The sequence below is a fragment of the Podarcis filfolensis genome (assembly GCF_964270895.1).
Source record: "Podarcis filfolensis genome assembly, chromosome: 6".
Classification (NCBI taxonomy): domain Eukaryota; kingdom Metazoa; phylum Chordata; class Lepidosauria; order Squamata; family Lacertidae; genus Podarcis; species Podarcis filfolensis.
This window is the reverse complement of record NC_139609.1, coordinates 42,642,283-42,664,621: the sequence shown is the minus strand read 5'-3', so window position 1 is coordinate 42,664,621 and position 22,339 is coordinate 42,642,283. Positions and strand designations below refer to the sequence as shown.

Here is a 22,339-nt window from a genome sequence, read left to right as displayed (position 1 = left end):
ATGAAGGTCATCTCCCCCAACCACCTGCCACTTGGTGCTGTACAACTGCAACTTGCTAATGTCAGGGTTGAATATGAAACCCTACTTGAAAAAAAACCAAGCCTGCAAGATGAATATGACAATCTGCAGGAAATACTGAAATACATAACTTGGTTATCACTTTCTACAAGGTAGCTGCTCTGTGCTTGATACCTTGAAAGCTGAGTGAGTTCATCTGCAAGCCAGAGTCAGTGTAGGGTTCTTACTTGTGGAAAGGGAGTTGGGCTACATGATCTTCTGGTCCCTTATATTCTATGGTTCTCTGATCTAAGAGCTCAGAGATGTTCTCTAGAAAGCCGCTTTCTTGCTCTCAATGATTATTCTCCAGTATCCTGATAATCATTTCCATGATGCACATATGATGCATTTGTATGAGGCACTTTATGTGTGTGAAAATACTGAGGCACATGCATTCTCTATGCAGTTTGTTTAGAGAAAGTCTCCTGGATCTCCGAACAGCTGTGATCTCTCACTGATGTGAAGCATTGTGAGATGTTTGCAGCTGTTGATTTCCCTTGCGGAATCATGGTGTGGTTGTAAAACTTTATTTTGGAATGGTCTCTCAGGAACAAACCATCCATTACATTAAACAGCTTTTTGTATTTAACATGACTGTTGTTCAACTACATGAGGACCCAGTCAGGATGGGGGTTGTGGTGGGTGGGAAGGAGGGAGTTTTGCCTTTCCCAGCCTGCTGGTGTCCCCAGGCACAAATAGCAGCTGGCGAGGGGGGGGGATTTTATTGAGAGTACTGCTGAGAGGGGAAGTATTAAATGACACTTCCCCATCTGCCATGGTCCCTATCCTGACTACCTTTCTCTGCTATATTTATTTTCAAATGACCCAACAGTTGCATTATATGTAGCAGGATTATAACAGTATGCATACTTTGTACTGTAGCCAGCCTTTTTAATTTCTGTACTTTTCTCTTACTTCCCCCATTTTGTTTTACAGAGTAAGTTCTTTCCAGACTTGCCCAAAGCCCATACGGCCCAGGAAGCAGTCCAGAAAGCGATTAAATTCTTCTCTGGCCTGCAAGTGGAAGATGGCCATTGGGCTATGGAGTGCTCTGGTGTCGTCGCTCTTGGACCAGGTATAGGAACGCTAACAGACTTACCACAAATATATTAACGGGCCTCCCTGTGTATTTTCTGCACATCTATTTCTTTTTTTACCAGATAGGCCAGGCACAAATAGGTGGACATTTTGAGAAACCTCTGAAACTGCTTAAATCAGTTGTCTTTCTTTTGCCTGTACAAAGCTCTTCATCATAATAACATAGGAAGCTGTCTTATCCCACTGGCACATTTATCTCAACACTGAACTGGTAGCAACCCTCTGTGATTTCCCCAGCTCTATGCCCAGGATCCAACTTGGGATTTTCTGCAACAAAGCAGAAGCTATCACTCTTTCCAATGAAGTCAGAATAATCTAGAATAATGGACCTGTAAGCCTTTAGTATGAAAGGAACAAAGAGCTCTCACCTTTCAGAAACAGCATGAGAACTGAAACACAGGCATCCACTGACATTTGCTATTCACTGAATTTTGTAGTGCAGGTCTCCAGTCACATAATGTGCAGAATGGCATATACTAGAGTAACAACAACAGCAGAAACAGCAATAATAGCTTTGCAAAATTTGTATATTGGGATGATGAATTTTCATGAGAACTAAAATAAAAATAAAAATCACAAACTGATGCGAAAAAGTGAACCAAACTTTGAAATGAAGTGAGAGAAGTGAGAGAAGCTGAATTCAGTTCAGTCCCTGCATGCAGAAGGTCCTAGGTTTGTCCTCTGGCATCACCTGACAGGATTGGGTAAGACCCCAGCAGTCTGAAGAAAATTCACTGAGCATCCTGCTGCCTGTTGTTCAATGGTTCACCACACAGGGGTTGTGCATACAGCTCCAGGCAATCACTGTAAGCAGCATCCAACATTGAATAGTCCAGAATGAAATCATGCACCTTCTAGTAAGGAGGCAGAAGTGATGATCTTTTGCCTAAACTTGCTAGATAATTAAATCTTGTTATGTTTGACCTTTTTCTTCTGTTTCAAGATAGGAAAAAAACACACACCACCTATCAGGGGTACAAAAGCACAAGTTACATTTCGATATCCAATCAGGTGGTATCCAAACAAATCAAACCAAAATTGAGATAGTCAAGTATTATACATTGTTATCTTTTTTGAAAAATCAAACAGGTTTTTTGATGTCATGCTATGCTGCCAAGATCTCACTGCCAGAAGAGGCCGAGAGAGAGCTCCTGCGTTACATCCTCTCAAAACAGCTTCCAGATGGTGGCTGGAGTTTGTGAGTAGTCCAAGGAGGGTGTGATGTTCTAATTCTGCATATATTTGTCTTGGGCTGGTCCATGATGCAATTCCCCCATGAAGGCTTCTTTAAATCACTTCTGCATTCTGCCGTCTTTTTACTATGAGCAATACTCACCATGTGGACTGGGCAGCAGGGCAGATGACCAGAATGCCAGCTGGCCTCAGCATGTACTGAAGCTGCCCAGCTGTGGCAGAGAAAAATAGAATTGTGGCATGAGGGGTGGAGAGAGGCAACAATAATGAAGACATGATTGTGACGTTAACATATGAGAGAGTGCTGGAGGTGAAATAGTTAAACAGGTTACCCAATCAGGACCCAGGGGGTGGAGTCAGACGGACTATAAAACCAGCTCTGGGAGGGGCGAAGGGGGGAGTTTGTTGGGAGTTGGGTGGTTGGTTGGAGTGGGAGTGAATTGGGCTAGAGTTTGTGGGTAGGTTGAGTTAGTGTAACGAAATAAGCTGAGTCAGGAATACTTAGGGGCTAGGAAGACAAGTAAATATCTGAGAGATGGTTTAGTGAGTAAGAGCAGGTAGCGGAAGTTATAGGTCTGGATAGGCACCCCATGAATGTAATTGACTGATACCGTTTATTAAACCACACGCTTGTTAAACTGCAATAAATAAACAAAAGTTTATGTTCCAATTTAACCCTGACTGGACTCAGGGTTGTACGAGGTAGAGCCTGGGTGGTGGCAGTGGGAAATATAGTGGTGGCACAGGGATCAATAGATGGTGAAACGTCCGGGGACCCTGTGTGATCACCACAATGATATCCGACATCACTCTTTCCTTTAAAAAGCACCATCTCTAGGAAGTATTACAATTGATAATGGTCTGGTGAGGCCAGGTTGCCTCCATCCAAATGTATCCTGTCAAACCAATAGCAAACCACAAAATGGTTCCGGGTTTGACTCAGCTTTGAATCTGAATTCAGAATCTGAATTCAGAATCTACATTCTCATTGACCAAGATCAGCTTTATTTATCTGGAATGGAATTTCAACTGGTATTCTGGCTGTATGAGTTGCTCTCATGCCCATGCTGTCTCCTGAAAAGAAACATTTCAAAGCACTACATGTCCTTCATTAAGGCATTACTTTTTTTAAAAAAGGAAATAGAAAACAAAAGTAGGTATTCTGTGGTATCCCGGCTAATGGCTAGCTAACTGGGTATTCTTGGAGTACAGTGGTACCTCGGGTTAAGTACTTAATTCGTTCTGGAGGTCCGTTCTTAACCTGAAACTGTTCTTAACCTGAAGCACCACTTTAGCTAATGGGGCCTCCTGCTGCTGCCGCGCCGCCGGAGCACGATTTCTGTTCTCATCCTGAAGCAAAGTTCTTAACCTGAAGCACTATTTCTGGGATGGCGGAGTCTGTAACCTGAAGCGTATGTAACCTGAAGTGTATGTAACCCGAGGTACCACTGTATTCTGACCAGTTCTCAGAGAAGTTTTTGAATTTAAGTTAATGCACCAGAAGAATGGAAACTAAACAATTCAAACAGCTTCTTAGACATCCAAGCACTCTGGTGTACTTTCTAATGGCTCTTTGATCTCTCTTTATGGTAGCCATTTTACAGAACAGTCAACAGTATTTGGCACAACCTTTAGCTACATAGCTATGCGAATCCTTGGACTTGGGCCTGACCATCCAGATGTAGTGCGGGCTCGGATAAATCTCCATAAGAAAGGTAAGGCAGAAATCTCTGGCAGGGCTGGATCAATCCATTTTGCTTGAGCGTAGTACCCAGGCAAAACTTGGGGGTCCTGGTGTTGTACAGTTATTTGGGAGCACCTCTCTATTCTGTCTCTTTTCCTTCCTTCCTTCCTTCCTTTGTGGGTCCTTTTAGAAATCTCCATAGATTGGCACATTGACACCATTTCTATGATCAAACAGAAGATGCTGGTCATATCTTCCCTCCTGTTTTTTTTCTCCTCCAAAATTTATATTGGGAACTCTTGGGAGGGTCTGGACACGGGCCCTTTTGTGCCACTCCGTAAAGCACAAATGCAGTGATAAAATATTATTTAATAAATACAAAGAATGAGGTGAGTTATAGCCTTTTTATTGCAGTAGCATTCATACATAGGGTTTAATGGCACAGTGGGAGGTGAAGTACAGTGGTACCTCGGGTTAAGTACTTAATTCGTTTGGGAGGTCCGTACTTAACCCGAAACTGTTCTTAACCTGAAGCACCACTTTAGCTAATGGGGCCTCCTGCTGTCGCCGCGCCGCTGGAGCACGATTTCTGTTCTCATCCTGAAGCAAAGTTCTTAACCTGAAGCACTATTTCTGGGTTAGCGGAGGGTGTAACCTGAAGCGTATGTAATCTGAAGCGTATATAACCCGAGGTACCACTGTAGTTACTTTTGCATGGATACAGTCTGAGAAACATATGCATATGGTTCCAGGATGATCAGGGCATTCACTCTGTCCAATATAGAAATGAAGAGGGGACCCTTTGGCTCAAACCTGTTCAGAAACTCTACACTGAATGTAGCTGACAGCTGTGCAGCTGCTGCTAGACTTGCCCTCCAATGTGTGGAGTGTGGCCAAGCCAGGCAATGAGCGTATGACAGGGCAGTTAACATATATAAATATATTAAATTCAGTCGTTGTTACAGGCGTCTAAACAATGTGGAAAACACAGCTTATTTTCACTTCAATTTCTTCAGCTAATTGCCTAGGTGTTATAGCTTAGGACTTACGTAATACTTTGGTCCTGAAACAGGGTGGTAATATCTTTTTATATATATATTTTAATATTTTATTTTAAGAATTTGTTGCTTACATTTTACATTCATATCAACACAACAAAACACTACCTTTTGGAGGTTCTCAACCCCCAGACTTCCCCCCATCCTCCTCCCCAGTTTCCCATCATTACCACTTATCTTTTCTGCATCTTTATATATTTCTCTAATTTATTCATTTCCCTTATTACAAAATTTACCCTGATTATATCACCAGTGCTATTCTAAGCCTGCTAAAGTTTTTATGTGTTTACAATGCTCCTTCAGATATTCTACAAAATTAGTCCATCTTTAAAAAAATATTTTGTCCTCTTGGTGTCTGATCTTCCCAGTCAATTTCGCCATTTCGGCATAGTCCATTAATTTCGTTATCCATTCTTCTTTTGATGAGGTTCTTTCTTCCTTCCATCCCTGGGCATATAACATTCTCACTGCTGTTGTCGCATACATAAATAAGACCTTTTTCTCCTTTGGGATTTCTTCTCCTATTATACCTAATAGAAAAGACTCTAGTTTTTAAATAAAAGTTATTTTAAACATTTTCTTTAATTCATTATATATAATTTCCCAATATGCTTTTGCTAATTTGCAGGTGCACCACATATGGAAAAAAGTGCATTCTTTATCTTTACATTTCCAACATGTACTCGACATTTACCCGACATATCATTCCACACTTTTACATAATTATCTTGAAATAAGTTTATATTTTTTTGATGTTAACCGACCCCTAAATATTTTACTTTTTTATCTTTAATTCTGTTATTTGTTCAAGTTCATTTTTATTTTGTTCTGTCATATTTTTAACCAGCATTTTTGATTTTCCTTTATTTAACTTAAAACCTGCCACTTGGCCAAATTCATTCAATTTCTCTAATACTTTTGGTACCGATTCCAAAGGATTTTCTACTGTTAATACTAAATCATCTGCAAATGCCTTAAGTTTGTATGACCTAGTTCCAATTGTGATGACTTTGATTTCTTCATCTGTTCTTATCTTTCTCAACAAAGTCTCTAACACCAGAATAAATAACAGGGGTGACAATGGACACCCCTGTCTTGTTCCCTTTGTTATATTACATTTTTCAGTAACTGTATTGTTTACTATTAATTTAGCCTGTTGCTCAGAATAAATTGCCTCAATACCCTTAGCAAAGACCTGTCCAAAATTCATTATTTCAATTACTTTTTTCATATATGTCCATGATATATTATCAAAAGCTTTCTCTGCATCAATAAAAATCAAAGCTGCTTGCTTATCAGTTCTAACTTCTAGATATTCAATCACATCAATAATGTTCCGTAAATTATCTTTCATATATCCACCTGGTAAAAAAGCGGCCTGATCTCCATGAATTCATGGGTGCAATTCAGGATGGTACTTTCTGTCAGTTTCCCAACCTTCTATAAATCTTACTTGTGAGGCTCCTCTAGTATAACAGACCAGGGGATCAGCTCACCCGTCCGACTGGTTTGGGATTCTTCTCTTTCAAGAAGATCTCTCCCCTTCTTACTGAATTGAGAATCCAAATAATATGTCCTCTCACATGTGCTGTTCCCAATTCAGCTTCCCAGTTTTCTCTTGTCTATTTACTCTTAAAATACACTAATCACTGTCTCTCAAACTAAGTTCAGAGACTTTTTTCTGATTACAGAGTGGATTTAACACATAGCTCGGGAGCTATACAACTATCCAGCTGAATGCCAGAACGCCAATTCCTTAACTGCTTTTTTCTCGTGCCTACGCCAAGTGCTGTCACCACCTCCCTCTGGCTACCTGTACCCACAACCAATCAAAAGGAGGCTGCAGCACAGCACTCTAGTGGAATTCTGAGGCACTGCATCACTAAACTCTAAACAAGTTGAGCTTTCAATCTCACAAGGCTATAAACATATCTCGGTTTTCACTGAAGGTTTCTTTGACTTTGCCCCTTCAGTCTATGGAAACAAAGACTTTGTTAATTCTCTTTCCAGGTGGTGCTCTTGGAATCCCTCATCTGGGCAAAGTTTGGCTGGCTACTATGAATTTGTACAGCTGGGAGGGAATGAATACACTGTTTCCTGAGCTATGGTATGTGTCCTAAAGTTTACTCATCCCCAACCCACCCTGCCGATCATGAATTGCCAAAGAAAGGTCTCTGCTGCAACAGTATTACACAGTAGGTGGATCCTTCACTAAATAGCAATGACTTGGAAACGGAGAAATCCATATTAATCTTCACTACTTCATGTCTGTTTGTGACAGAACCTGTTCCTCACAGGATTTCATGTAGAGGTTACTCAGATGAAGAACATCTACTCATGAGTCAGAGTGAGGTATGGCTGGTTGCCATACCTCTGCCTGAGTGGTGAGCAGACACATGTCATGGATGTGGCATATGCTGCATGTTAAGGAGCAAAAACTGCAAGCCACAAATGGAGCTCAAACTGCAGCCCATAGGCCTGGGAAATGATTTTAATGATTTAAGGACTGCTTTAAGCAGTGCTTTCCCCCCTAAAAAATTGTTTAGGGGTACTCTCATTTTCTGACTCATATTAAAATACTGCCCCTCAATGAGGCGAAACTTAGATTCACAAAATGTTTAGATGTATGTGCACCCCTGCATACCCCCAGAAAAGAAGCACTGGTTTTAAGAAAGAAGTAACCAGAAGCTTGCAGAAGATACTAGGTTTCAGGAACTACGTGTGTAAAGAAATGCTGAGACCATTTGGTCTCTGTGACCAGTGAATTCTTGTCTATCATGGTTTTTTTTTTTTTTTTTTTTGGTAATAGGGTATAACAGGGTTTCAATCTGTATATATAAGAGACTATGGACTCAGCTATACAGCTGCAAATAAAAGTTTTAAGTGTGTTTTAAGAGCAATATACAATGTGACACAAGATGGTGATGGTGAGCCTTATGGAAAATTCAAGGTATTTTTTAAAAGCATTTTCAGAACATTTTTTATATGTGTGTAGATTCTACCTATATAATAGTTTGCTCATGTGCAACCATCTCTCTGCCTTTTTGATGTGCTTGGGATTACAAAACACAGCTACAAAGATGTTTGGTGCACATTATGTCAATGTGCACATCATGGCAATACTGCACTGGTCCCTCCACACTTCATTTCCAAGCTCAGAGTGCAGGCACTCTCAGAGGTCCAAAGAGGCCTGGGCCGCTTCCAGTTTTTGAGATCCCTAGCTATGATAAAATGAAGATAAAAACGACAATACTGGAAAGCAAAATAAGGCACAAAAAATATAGTGGATTGTTTTGTTTGTTATTATGTTAAGCTTTTTTGTCTTTTTATACCGTAAACTGCCCTGTGATCCTTGGATGAAGGGCACTATAACCTGCTTTTAGTGTTACCACTACATCCAGGATTCCTGACATTGTCTTCCATGAACCTGTTTCTTCCTTCTTTCTGAAATAGGCTGTTTCCTACATGGCTGCCGGGACATCCCTCAACATACTGGTGTCACGCTCGCCATATCACCCTCGTGATGAGCTACTGCTATGCCACTCGCCTGACTGTAGAAGAAGATGAATTGATCCAGAGTCTAAGACAGGCAAGGCAACATTCTCCAAACATCCCACCATCCTTAGTCAAAGTGGGACCCTCATACTCCCTTGGATCTGCACTTGGGGGATTGCTTGCTTGTATCTGACAGGGAGAAGGCTGAGCTGGGTGTCCTTTTTCCATTTAAGGCAGAAGCCAAGCTCAGAGCATTGGTGTTTCAAAATGCCATGTTTTTGTTTTAATTTATTTTAATGGCTCTGTGCTTCGTGCTCCACAGATAATTGCTTTAGACCTTTGCCTCTTCTCCTAAAAACTGACAGACAACACCCATGTTGCCTCCTCCATCACAGTACCGTAATACCAGACTCCCCCTTTTTGATGCATCTTTTTCTTTCTTTCTCCCTTTCTTTTTGGGTGGTAAAAGGTGTTTTCTCCACCCCTCTTCAGAATTACTCAAAAACAAATTAATGAAGAACTGTTGAACCATTAATCTATGGAGTACCCTCCTCTAATGTTTAATTCATTAATTCATTAAAATATTATTTATTATAACATACCTCTTTTCATATAAGTATCAAAATGGTGATGAAGTGGACTATGAAAGCTGATGCCATACCACAGGGAGGGGTGGGCTCCCTTCCTAGCACAAAGCACTGCGTTATGTGGGTACAGAGCAGATTTTGCCACACTAACATGAATTTTCTGGGTTTTTTAAAGCTCTGAAATGACAGTTGTCAAGTACACTAATATCCTGCTTCTTCTTTACTAAGAAAGTTATTTCACTTCATGGTTTCCTTCTAGGAGATTTATGTGGAGGACTTCTCCACCATTGATTGGCCAGCCCAGAGGAACAATATTTACGAAGCCGATTTGCAAGCTGCACATAGCTGGATGCTGAATGCTGCTTTTGGTGAGTGATGTAGGATTTGGCAAGTCTTATTCCAGGAATTCGGGTCTTCAACGTAGGTTTTCTAGGGTTTACTTGGCACAGAGAAAGAGAGGAAGAGACTTCTGTTGGTATAGACAAACACATTTTCTGAGGAATAAGACATGGATGTTTTGCATGTCCTTGGCCCAGACATATATCCATGGAAACATACAACATCTTCCAGGTTTCATATTATCACAGCTTGTTAGCTGGAAGCAAACAGTCAGCTCTGACAACAAACACAATACAAACCTTTGTAGCAAATACAAGTAAGAGCCTTGCTTTGTGAGCAAGAAGCCTGAACCATGCTATGGACATACGCCATGGAATTATGGATTTTGTTGTTTCATAAACATTCATGGTGATCATCACTGTGGTTTTGCCTGTCAGACTACAGGGTAGTTCGGGACAAATGATCGTAGAAAGGTTTTGAGAAGGGGATCTGCAAAATGTTCATGGAAGTGTGGGCGGGGTTTACCACAGATGGAAGGCATGGCATTTTGGGTTTTTTCTCTGTGTTAAAAAAATTGATTTTTTATTTTTTAAAAAAATCTTCAACTGTTGAAAGCTAAATTGTGTTTGTCTTGGCAGACTCTGGCTGGTATCTGCCATTTTAATCTACAGAGAATGTCCTGAATTCTGGGGGATATGTCAGCTGCCACAGTAACCACCATTGGTGGGCACAATTTTGGTGTGGTAGCAGCTGTTCTCCTTTTCCCACTGAATTCTGGGGGAAAGAAAATGGTCAGCCTGCAGCTGCTGAGAATTCCGCTTACCCTTTAAATGGGTAACAAGATGGCCAATCACAAATCTGCTAAGTGGTGTCACTTGGGTCCACACATGAAAGAGGGTGTCCCATTAAAGGGATCCACAAGGAGTTGCTTCTGTCTGAACATCCAGGCGGGGGTTAGGGTTATAGCACTCATTGACCAGGGACCCTTTGGGGGGTACCCCAATTTGGTGTAGGTCATAGTATTGGGTTGGTTGACCTTAGAAAAACTTCCAGTCGGTAGGTTGGACTTCAAATGATATACCCAATGCCTATGGCTAACATTCACATCTGTAATCAATAAAGTTGTGGCCTATTTGACCCATTTTACATTTACTCTCTTTGTCCTGTCTGGTTATTTCACTGTAATGGAGGCAATGAGGTCATTCATGGTGACTTGGCATGCAAGCTCCTCACTTTTAGAAAGGCAAAGGGAAAAAACCAAATGACCCTAAACCACTGGTTCCCACTCCCTGGTAAACCCCTTGTTCACACCCATGTTACTTTTGCAGATTCCCCCCGAAATCATCTTTGAAATTTGGGGGCTGAAATCCTGCCTCTATTTTGAGCCAAAATATCTTTTGGAAGCAAGTGCCATTGAATTCAATGGCGCCTTCTTCCAGGTAATTGCATGGAGGATTGTAGCCCAAAACACACGAGGAAGATAGAACTACATTAACATGATTGTGATGTTCATAGTGTCTCTCTTATTCCTTCTGCAGCTACCTTAAATTTGTATGAAAGATACCATTTCACCAGTTTCAGAAAGAAAGCCATCGCAGAAATGTATGAGCAAATAAAGGCTGATGACATATTCTCAAATTCCACCAATTCTAGTCCGGTAGGTCCTTTGTGAATGTATTTCAGAAATAATTGTATCGGGACCAAATTACTTTTGATGGCAGCATATGTTCCTTCTCCTGAGGAAGATTTCCCCCAGAAACCAGTATACTTCCAAAGGTAGAGCTATGGTTGTGGCAATCTTGTTCTGCCCACTTGAATGAGTTTCTGTGTTTGGCTGGTGACATGCAGAGACATAGCCATGTGGCAGATGAGTGTGCTAAGCATGGAGGTATAGTGGAGGAGAATTTCTGACTGGAATGATATCTCTTTTGTCCTGTAGATTTGTAAAGCGTTTCATGTGCTAATAAGACGGCATGTTGATGGAGCCAATTCTCCAGCTTTTCAAGAACATACCTCCAGAATTTATGACTACCTTTGGTAAGGCTGGCATATTTATTCCACCCATCTTTGTAGTGTCCTGAACATGGTCTTGCATAAGTGTGGTTTTGCAGACCTTGATCTTTCGTCAAAAAAGGATCAACCAGACTAGAAAACGAACTTTCACATTCACATTGAACTTCAGAAAGGTGTTTATACCTGTGACATCTGTCATATGTGCACAGATGAGCACAGATGCTCAGATGGCAGTTTCATCACTAGGAGTTCCAGGGGGTTGCAGGGGTGGGGAAACCAGAAAGGGCATGCACACTCTATAAAGATATCTCTGCCCCCTATCAGATGTGAACAACCCTGTGAAAATGTGCCTTGCAGTGCAGTGGGATAAAATGACCTTGCTGCGTTTTAAGCCAGTGATGTGAACATATCCTTATTTGCAGTATAGGCAGATCTCATGCACACCCATGCCTCACTCATGGTGTTGTATGGAAGAGATATCAGGATGATTTGGGTCTCCTATTATGCAATGCAGATAGGTAACTACATGGTCTTGTGTCTGCTATAATCTCTGCTTTTTATATCTCTGCAGGATGGGACAAGATGGTATGTTAATAAAGGTACAATAGTGTGAACCAATATGTTGGGAAATATTATGGGCTGCAATTTGCATTGCTTTGGTGACTCTGAAGCTCAGCTGTCTTCTCCTTGCCTGACAGCACCAGCTTATTTGAAGTGAATATCAAAATATCAGGAGATCCAGTCATGGCTCTCCTGCATAAAGTGTAGCTTCACCCCAGGGTTAGGGCTAGGAGATAAGATGTAAGATAATACCAGATCATGTAGCACCTTTTTAAAATGCTGATTCAGATCTTATCTGATGTGCCAAGAATCCCAAAACACATGCTGCTTAACTGAGAGAACAAGAGGAATTGATCAGTACACAATACAATCAAAACGAGGGCCAAGCGAAGGTGCAGAAGAGCCCTTTAGTTACTGATTTACTCCCAGTGCTCTTGCTTTCTTTTAAAATAGTGTATTATAAAATAAAAATGGGAGGAAACCAATTCTTCACCACTCCCACACAATTCTGACCACACAAATTTCAGAGGCTTCCACACCAGTCCACCCACATCTTTCCCCATCTTCTACTCAGTTAAGCAGGAGGGCTTATCACAGTTCCATGAGACATTCCAGCCCCTAAGGAGGGTGCAGAACAAGGCCAGTTGGGGAGCGTGTAGGCTGGGAAGTGGACATGACTGGGGAAGCATCCAAAGGGCTGGTTAGAGAGGACTGCCTTTAGATCCCAGGCCATTGGTTCTCCACCCCTGATCTAATGGTCAAAACTGTTCTTCCTTTTTTTTATATCAGGTCATGGGATCACAGACCTGGGATACATCATTTGCCATTCAAGGCTTCTTGGAGGTATCATTTCATATTGTCAAATCTTCTGCTTTTGTTCTTTCCACAATAATTTCCATTTACATATATATTTTAGATGAATGAACTGGCATGTAGAGAGTGTGTGTTCATTATTTAACCAAAGCACACACATTACGAGATCCGAACACCTCGTATGCCTGTCATGGTTAACCAAGAAAGGCATGTTCTCCAGGTGATTCTTAGGACATGAGGTCCAGAAATCCACACACTGAGTATTCCTTTTGTAACACTGAAGTTATCCCTGAAGAAATTGCATTTATTTTTGTGGCTGTCCGAAGTGATGCTTTTGTGTAAGTGTCTGAGATTTTCTCTGTGACTTTCCTGGGTCAGAATCCTTAAGCATAACTTCTGTCTTTTTCTAGGCTGGGGTTCAGAACAATCCTGACTATGCATCCTGTCTGAAAAAAGCCCATGAATTCTTGAAAGCCTCTCAGGTAAAGCACAGATCTTGGAATAACATACACAGGAACTCAATACTGCTTTCAGCTGTCTCAGCAAAAGACTCAGGGGGGAAACACTTGTCTCTTTTTGCAAGGTAACATTGACAAGTAATATCAATTCGGTTTTATAGTGTGACTTCAGTCCTGTGTAAAACCTTGTATATCCACTGCAATTTACCTCAACTGACACTATGGGTTGTACGCAGTATGAATCCTATTCAGAGCAAACCAATTCAGGTTAATAAACCTGCCCAATTTGAGTTCATAAATTTCAGTGAGTTTGCTTTGAGTAGTGTTAGCACCGGACACAACCCTATGTGCTGCCATTGCATCAGGTTGTAGCCATATTCTGTCTTCTAAATTACAGAACATATTTCTGACTGAGTTAATTTATTTATTCTTTTCTATTGTTTGTTAATTATTGCATAGCCCATCTTCTTCTCCAAGGAGCTTAAGGTGGCATACATGGTTTTCTTCCTCCTTACTGAATCCACACAACAACACTGTGAGGAATTTTAGGCTGAGAGGAAGCAGGGATTGGCATCCTGGTCTCTCAGGTCCAACACTCAAACTGTTATGCCACACTGGCTTTCTCTGGTTATAAATATATTCTGATTATCTTTTATTAATATGCTGCTAATCTGTTTTTCAGATTATAGATAACCCACCTAACTACCAGAGATATTATCGCCAGATGAACAAGGTACATCCAGAATTGTGTCCTGTCTGTGTGACCCATAGCCAGCAAAAAAAGAGTCTTTAAGTGTTAATTCTGAGAACCTAAGGAGCCTGCTGGTTTAGGCCAGGGCCCATCTAGTCTAGTGTCCTGAAGAAGAAATATGGATCACCCGTCAAATCTCTGGTTGCTTTATTGGGATCTTTTTGGGAGGAGATTATTCTACACTGATGGCTGCCCAAGGAGTCCTAATATATTTTCTTCAATACCCAGGGTGGATTCCCCTTCAGCAATCGAGAGAATGACTGGATAGTCAGTGACTGCACTGCTGAGGCCATGAGGACATTGATGCTGCTGGAGGAAAAATGCCCCTTCATAGACGATCATGTGGCACCTCAGCGCCTCTTTGATGCTGTCAATGTGGTGAGAAGGGGGAAAGTTCAGAAGAGAAAATGGGAAGCAGGCAGGAGAAAGCTATTGTGGGAAGACTGAGGTCATCTAGCATTCAGTAATAGTGCTGAGGAGAATATTGGCTTTGTGGGACCGTAGGCTAAGACAATTGGTGGAAGTGTCCCTATGGCAGCATTGTATCCTCTGTGAAGGATGATCAGTCTTGAAGTTTGAGTTCCTTAAGCTCAGGTAAAGGGTTGTAAGGTAGCAGGACTGAGAGCAATCTCCCCCAGTAAGCTGGATCGAAAGCTCACTGGGCTTTAGGATTGACAACAGATGGACCATTGATCTTGTTCATTAGAAAGTAGCTATTGCATCATTACACTTTACTTACAATTTGAAGTCAAATACATAATCGGTTAATCTCTGTTCCTACAGTAGTAATTTGGAGATAGTGCAAATTAGCAAATTTTGTCCTGGAATCCTCATCATAGTCATGAGGAGCAATGACACTTTCTAGGGTTTGCTAGAACAACAGAATCTCCCCATCCACTGAGTTCTCCATTGGCCTAATATGGTGAGAGAGGGCCAACTGGCACGACTACATATATACGGCGAGCCACTCTCCTTTTGTTTAGTTCCACTTAAAATAAAGAGATTGGTTTGTCAAGAGCACAGACTCTGATTTTACACACCATTGTAGCCGGGTGGAGTGGCGCCTGAATTGCATTTGGTGCTTGTGGCAAAGTCTGAAACAGCAGGAATCTATCCAGACTTGAAAAACAGAAAATGGCCACATGAATCATGGGAATTCTTGCAGAGAAAGGGGCAACTAAAATGATGAAGGAGTTGGAGGATCTCCTCCATAACATTTGGGGTTTTTTAGTTTATAAAAAAGGCAAGTGAGGAAGGGGCACAGGAGTGGCTGGTGGGGCTGGACAGGAGCGACCAGCCATGTTCCTCTGCAAGTAGGACAAGGAACACCATGCCTGTTCTTAAACCCTCTCCCCGCCCCCCATCGCACTTGTACTTTTTTGCAGATTCTGAGCATGCGAAATTCTGATGGTGGTTTTGCTTCTTATGAAACCAGACGAGGGAGTAGGCTACTGGAGATAATGAACTGCACAGAGATATATGGTAAGAACACAGCCTTGATATCAGAACAACTTAAATGGGAATCTTTTGTGAATTCTGGTCCTCTTTACAATTTCATAGTTTTGGGGATAGAGACCATGAACTGAAGTCACATGTTTGAAGGCAGTTTGTTTTGGCCATAGGACCTTGGCAATTGTTCACGTTGTCAGAGTCCACTGTAGGTACTGAAAGGGGAGGTGTTCTAAGGCAGGCTGGTGGTTGGTTTCTGGAACAGGCAGAACAAAGATGGCGTGATACGGACAGTCCATGTGGCTCTGACCATGGAACCAAAATGATAAACAGGTACACAAAGTCAGCTAGAAATCAATGGTCTCCTCACATCACACATCGTCTGACTGTCAAAACTCTGAAGCCACCTCTCCCAGGATGACCCCACCACCTCACAGCCTTCAGGGAGGGGACACTTTCCCTTGAGGGTATTCTGCTGTGAACTGCATGCCAGCAGGGAGTGTGGCCAGAGCAATCTCTCCCTCCTTTTGCCACACCCTCTTCTCTTCCTCTCTCTCTTTTGCTCTGTGCCCAACAGGCTGCTAGGGGAGAGACCAATAATTCTTGCAGGGTTCTCAACTGTTTGCTTGCAAAGGGATTTCCTCTCATATCACCCCATCTGTTTCACCTCCACCACCATCTTCCTCTCCCTTCGGGCTCTTCCTGCACTTCTAAAAATAGGCTGAGGTCTGTATGTGACCCTCTGGATGCAGGTTGCCCACCCCTGATCTAGACAAAGAAGGATCTCGTTGATAGTCCTCTACACAAAATGCATGACCGGTTTTCCTGATAAGCTTTTGGTGGGCAAAGGGCTGACATTTTGACTGTTGTTTTTATAGAGGTTTTTTTTTTTCTCCTGCTGTTTAAACTGCTAGGTTTTGGCTCCCTTTTAAAGGATATTTTCGGGGATGCTAGCATTTTATAAATCTGTAAGCCACCTTGAAACATAAAGTAAAATACTTCACTCTATGATTTTCAGCTGATTGTATGGTCGACCACACCTATACAGAATGTACTTCGTCAGTAATGCAGGGATTGAAACATTTTGGGAAAAGATTCCCAAATCACCGGGAAGATGAAATCAGGTAAAGGTATGGGGGGAAATCCCCAGAAGCTGAGAAGGATATTATTGTTACAGCATGAATTCATATTCTATAGTCTTGAATTCTGTATTCTAATAGAATATTCCATGTTAAGAGCTCAGGAGTTGCAAAGACTGAATTTTTTTTTGTATTTGATTGCAACTCCAGTCATTATTTAAAATATATACATATACCTCCATCTGCTTACATACCTGGCAACTAATGATCACACGGTACATCTGAAGTGGACTCCAGTCCATAAAAACTTTTGCCACAATAAAATGTGTTAGGCTTTAAGGTGGCACAAGACTCTTAGTTGTTTTTGCTGCAGCAAACCAGGACAGCTACCCCTCCAAAAATGTTTATGTACATGTAACTTACAGCATACATGTTATTTCCAACATAGAAGTGATACAGTATGTAAAGTTGTTGCTGGTGGTTTAAACAAAGACTGATGAGGAACACTCTTGATCTTAATTAGCCATCACCTGGGAGGCTGGCAGGACCACTACTGGATCACAGCCTGCTCTAAGGTGGGTCACAATAGCAACACTAACGTCATCAAAACATTAAGAAGTGGGCCACTAAATGCATGTTTGGGGTGGGTCCAAGTTCCGAAAAAGTCGAAGGCTACTTTAGGCGGCTGAATGCCATTGCTACAAGGGACTTGGGTTAATTATTGTCTATTTAGCTTGAAATGTAAGAAGACTCCTTTGTTTTTCTTCTCAGTGATACTCTAAATAAGGCTTTGCAGTTTTGTCGTAATATGCAGAAAGCTGATGGCTCCTGGTTAGGGTGAGTGGCTTACAAATATCCCACACTGAACTTGACTGTGGCACTGGTTGGCGGAGTTTCTGAATGCATACATAGTGTTCTCAAAGAATGACTTTGCTGACTGAGCTGTGGAAACCTTCACCTTTTGAATGTCTTTCCTACACAACAGTTTGACAGATAAAAAGGAGAGAACTAGCTAATGCAACACGCTGTTTCGTTGTTTCAGCTGGTGTGTCATCCTAGTAGACGAAGTGCTGTGGATCAGCTGACCACTTGTAGTGTAGTTGACAGTCAGCTGTCCTATGTTGATACGGCCTATGATTGTGGCCCAGTGCAACCCCTCGGGGGACGTGGATGGGGCAGGTCCTTTGTTCTTCATGGCCAATTGTTTTCTTCAACTGACCAGAGGGGATGATGGGAACGCCTGTCAATTTTTAAAATATAAATTGGCCAATAGTGACCTGACAGTGGAGTGGGGCTTCAGCAGCAGAGATAGATACTGAGGGTTCACTCCAGTCCTCCGCTGGAGTATTTAAGCCATCTGCACTGGGAGCCAGCAACATAGTTGGCAGCTGATCATCCCACCCACCTAAAAATTGGCATTGCCTTTGAGGTAAGTGGGCAATGTGTATGGAGGACCTTGCTGTGGAGATAATCGGTCACTGTTTTCAGGACCAGGAAGGAATTTGCATGCAGACAAATTGGGCCCAATTGGTGGTTTTGCCTTCTCATAGCAATTGTCACAACTTTCAGTGGATAAGGCATGGGATGAATTTTTGGTCTATTTCTTGGGGGGTAAAATGGTGCATCACCCCCTTCATTTGGTGCCTTATCTCAGGGAACCCTGGTAAAGGGGTTTGGGTAGAAGATTCTGTCCAGAAGTCCAGATGGGGGCAGACAAGCATAGAACTTTCATTTGGTGGCCTGGGGGGGGGGTGGTCAGTTTGGTTGACCTGTGTCTTGAGGTGACCAATCACAGGCACAGTCCTGTTTATCTGCATTTGCACTGGCAACAGCTTGCTCTTTTGGTATGATCTACAAATATGAAACTATTTTGGGATGGAGGGTAAAACACAAGCAAGGAACGGGATTTCTCATAAATGCAGAGAATTGCCTTCTCGCTGTGGAGGGGAATGCTGCAGCCTAACTCTATGCACGGGAATGAAAGGATGAGTATGCAGCCTCTTTTTTGATGCAATGAGATCCTAAAAATAAACAGAGCTGGATCAGACTTAACCCTGATGCATGAAATAGGCAAATTCAGCATGTGACAGCTAAGAGGGCAGTTAGGGGTCTTTTTCACAACAAATAACTGATGTTAGCCTGTCTGAGGAGTGATTTGAAACCAGCAGCCTAAAATGTAGTACCAATATCTAGGCATCAGCAGCTTTTTCCACCCTCAGTAAATCTATGTCTGTTCTGAGGCAGGATTTTGTGACCGTTCAACTGAGCAGTCTTTTAACAATGTAGTTGCATTAGGTAGTTGCACAAACCTTCACATTATCATTAGGCTTAGAGAGAAAACATACTGTACTGTTGGTAACACTATGTACTGATCCCATACTGATCCCTTCATGAGTCATCATGAGAATTCACACCCTTAGATCTACAGCCAGTAAGAAAAATAATTGGTTATATAAATTAGATCTAGTTAAATGTACAACAAGAAAAAAATAAAATAAAAAGTTATATAGCAATAAGAGATTCTGACTTTGACTAGGAACATGAAATTCAAAAGATTCTCGCATTGCAGGGGGTTGGACTAGATCAGGGGTCAGCAAACTTTTTCAGCAGTCCCCTAGACTTGTAGGGGGCCAGACTATATTTTTTTTTGGGGGGGGGGAGAATGAATTCCTATTCCCCACAAATAACCCAGAGATGCATTTTAAATAAAAGGAGACATACTACTCATGTAAAAACATGCTGATTCCTGGACCATCAGCGGGCCAGATTTAGAAGGTGATTGGGCCGGATCCGACCCCTGGGCCTTAGTTTGCCTACCCATGGACTAGATGACCCTCATGGTCCCTTCCACCTCTATGATTCTATGAAACAAACAGTGAATGGAAGGGTATACTCAAAGGGTGTAGTCTCTCATTTGTCTCAGTATCTTTCATTCAGCGGCTGATGGGTTTTTCCTCCCTGACAGGCGATGGGGCGTATGCTTCACATATGGCACCTGGTTTGGACTAGAGGCATTTGCATGTATGGGATACATCTACCGTGGTGGGTGAGTAAGCAGCCTTTCGGGTAGAAGATTAGTATGAATGTTGCTCTGCTGGGAGCCCTTGATGGAGCTGAGCTTCGGGGGGGGGGGTGTGAAGTGGAGAGACCGTCAGGCTCCTCCACCCAAAATATCAAAGGCAGGGGAGTCATGTGCATATAATATTGACAGCGCCAGCCCTTATGCATGCTTACTCAGAAGTAAATCCAGCTGAGCTTAGTGGGCCTTACCTGCAGGTAATTGTGCATGAGATTCTTTGGATGCAGTCAAGGCCAACAGTGGAACAAAACCCAATGAGGCATCTCATGGGCTATTTTCTCTCTCATCCCCTCTCATATTTTCTAGGGAGGCATGCAAGGAAGTGACCAAAGCCTGTGAATTCTTAGTCTCCAAGCAAATGGAAGACGGTGGCTGGGGAGAGGAATTTGAATCCTACAGGTTTCGCAAATATATTCAGCACACTGTTTCCCAGATCCACCAAACCTCCTGGGCTCTGTTGGGGCTGATGGCTGTTAGGTAAGCACAGAAGATGGCAGTTACCTACCTTAGCAAAGGCTTCTGTCTGCTTTTGCCCAAGTGGTTTCTGCAGCAGTTAGACAAACCAATTAAGGCGTGCTAAAGAAACATGCTTCTAAGTTCATGGGGTTTGGCAAGAGGGGGCTGATCTGCCCCAAGTCCATTTCCTCCAAAGTCTTTTTTCACAAAAACACATTATCCATTCACTATGAGTGCATTGCATCACTTGCATAAATTTGTTCTGGGCCTGTTGGCTGAAGCAGGCTAGCTGTGGGAGATGGAGCTACCAGCACCCAAAAGCAGTGAGCTGTGTACCTTTAAAGCACATGACTTTCCCTAGAGAATCCTGGGAACTGCACTTTATCCTTCACAGAGCTGCAGTTCCCAGGATTCCTTGTAGGAAGTAATTTGCTCTAAACCTACGGTGTGTTTGCAGCCTAATCCTCCATTACAAGAGGCGCCTGCTTCTGGAAGTATCTTTGGTTGTGCTTATTTTCGTTGGGTGCCATTACTCCGTTGAAAACCTATGGAAAAACAGGCCACAGACTTCCCTCTCACATGTTGTGTCCCTCATGCTGCATAGCTAGCTTTTGTAAACTTACAGAGGACTGAATTTTCCTGCAGCTTGATATGTAGATGTTCTCAGGTGCTTCTTAGTCCAAACAATTGAAATAATGCCAAACAAAGAGGCAGTTAAGGCCGTCTTAAGGGCAGAGGTGGAGAAATTTCATTTCTTTAGCTGCTTCACTTTTTGGAACTTGTGTGAAGGACTCATGCACTTACAGGTCTTTCCCCTAGGGGGACCCATTGAGTTTCTGTGAGCCCATGAGGGTTTCTTTCTTTTAAAAAGAAATTGTAGTCATATAAGCTTCTTCCCAGAAGAAAACTGATAGGCTTTCCCCTCGCTCCAGCCCCCAGCCCTCACTGGGTGCTGTTAACAAAACTAATGTCCAGTATTTTTGTGGCTTTGCAGATATCCTGATGTTCGGGTTCTGGAAAGAGGAATACAAGTTTTGATTGACAGACAGACATCGATTGGGGAGTGGCCTCAGGTGTGTTAATACTTTTAATTTCTTTTCCTAATCAAATATCCTCATAGCAATATACTTTAAAGGTTCACAGAAACAGTATATTTCAGCCAGCTATGAAATGGATCATGTCCTCCAAATATATGTAAAATGAATGAACGCAGAGCATTTCCCACCAAGAACTGAGAGTGGGGGTGGCTAAGTTGTTGCCTTCCAGCCTACACAGGCAATAGACAGGGATGATGGGAGTTGCAATTCAGCAATATAGGGAGGATCAAAAGTTTTCCACCCCTCACTTACTAAATGAGGCAGATCAGAATGTACTCTCATTGGCATTGTTGCTGTCATAAAGATGCTTTTCGTAGATGGCGGCAATGTATTGTGGACACACATGGACACTTGTGTGGCATTGGCAGGTGAGATCTTACAAGTGCTGCCCATGTTCTCCCTCTATTGAACACTCTGATGTTCCTGTGGGAAGTATTCTGTTGCCTTAGGCACCCAAGTGATTCATGCACCTTTCTTGTTACTGCTGTGGCATCAAAATGTGCCATCAGGATTGAGTTTGTGTGGTATCAGAGCACAGGACACAGCTGGCCCTACTGTTAGATGTGGCAGGTCAGAGGGGTGCCCTTAAAAAGCCATAGACTGCCAGTTAATTATTTTATTTTTTAATCATGGAACCATTTGGATATTCTGCCTGAGATGCCACAATGTCTTTAGTTGCCTTTCCTACATTTTAATTGGCTCTGGTCTCTGATTCCTGCTTCCAGAGTCTTGTTTGCCAGCCAAAAGCTCAGTGATACTGTATGTGACTGCTGCTCTTAAAAGAGGTTACAGTGATCATACAACTGGGTTCTCAGTCACCATGAAGTCAGGACAGAAGACTGCATGTCGGTTGTTCAGGAATTTCTCTCTTGCTTCTCCTCAGGGTGACATCGCTACAGCGTTCTACAAATCTGGTACTCTGCATTACAATGCCTACCGAATCATCTTCCCTATCTTTGCACTTGCCCGCTTTTCCCGGCTATATCCCAGCAGCCCTGTCGCTAAAGGACTCCTGAAGAATGGATCTGTGCATGCAGAGCAGAGTCAGAATGGAGGGTGCTGAGCACAGGT

The 22,339-nt window shown here is 42.3% G+C and overlaps 1 protein-coding gene across 1 annotated transcript; it reads left to right on the top strand.

The window, feature by feature from the left end:
- Positions 1-22,331, top strand: LOC310765265 (lanosterol synthase-like; the record flags this gene model as incomplete). The annotated part of the gene is made up of 19 exons (XM_083620040.1): positions 1-39; positions 994-1,132; positions 2,245-2,353; positions 3,943-4,064; positions 7,102-7,198; positions 8,545-8,680; positions 9,433-9,541; positions 11,051-11,169; positions 12,876-12,929; positions 13,310-13,381; positions 14,040-14,090; positions 14,337-14,486; positions 15,494-15,590; positions 16,576-16,681; positions 17,408-17,473; positions 19,602-19,682; positions 20,022-20,192; positions 21,166-21,244; positions 22,152-22,331. The coding sequence occupies 19 exons, from the start codon at positions 1-3 to the stop codon at positions 22,329-22,331; spliced, it is 1,977 nt and encodes a 658-aa protein (XP_083476166.1).
- Between the last annotated feature and the right edge of the window lie 8 nt (positions 22,332-22,339).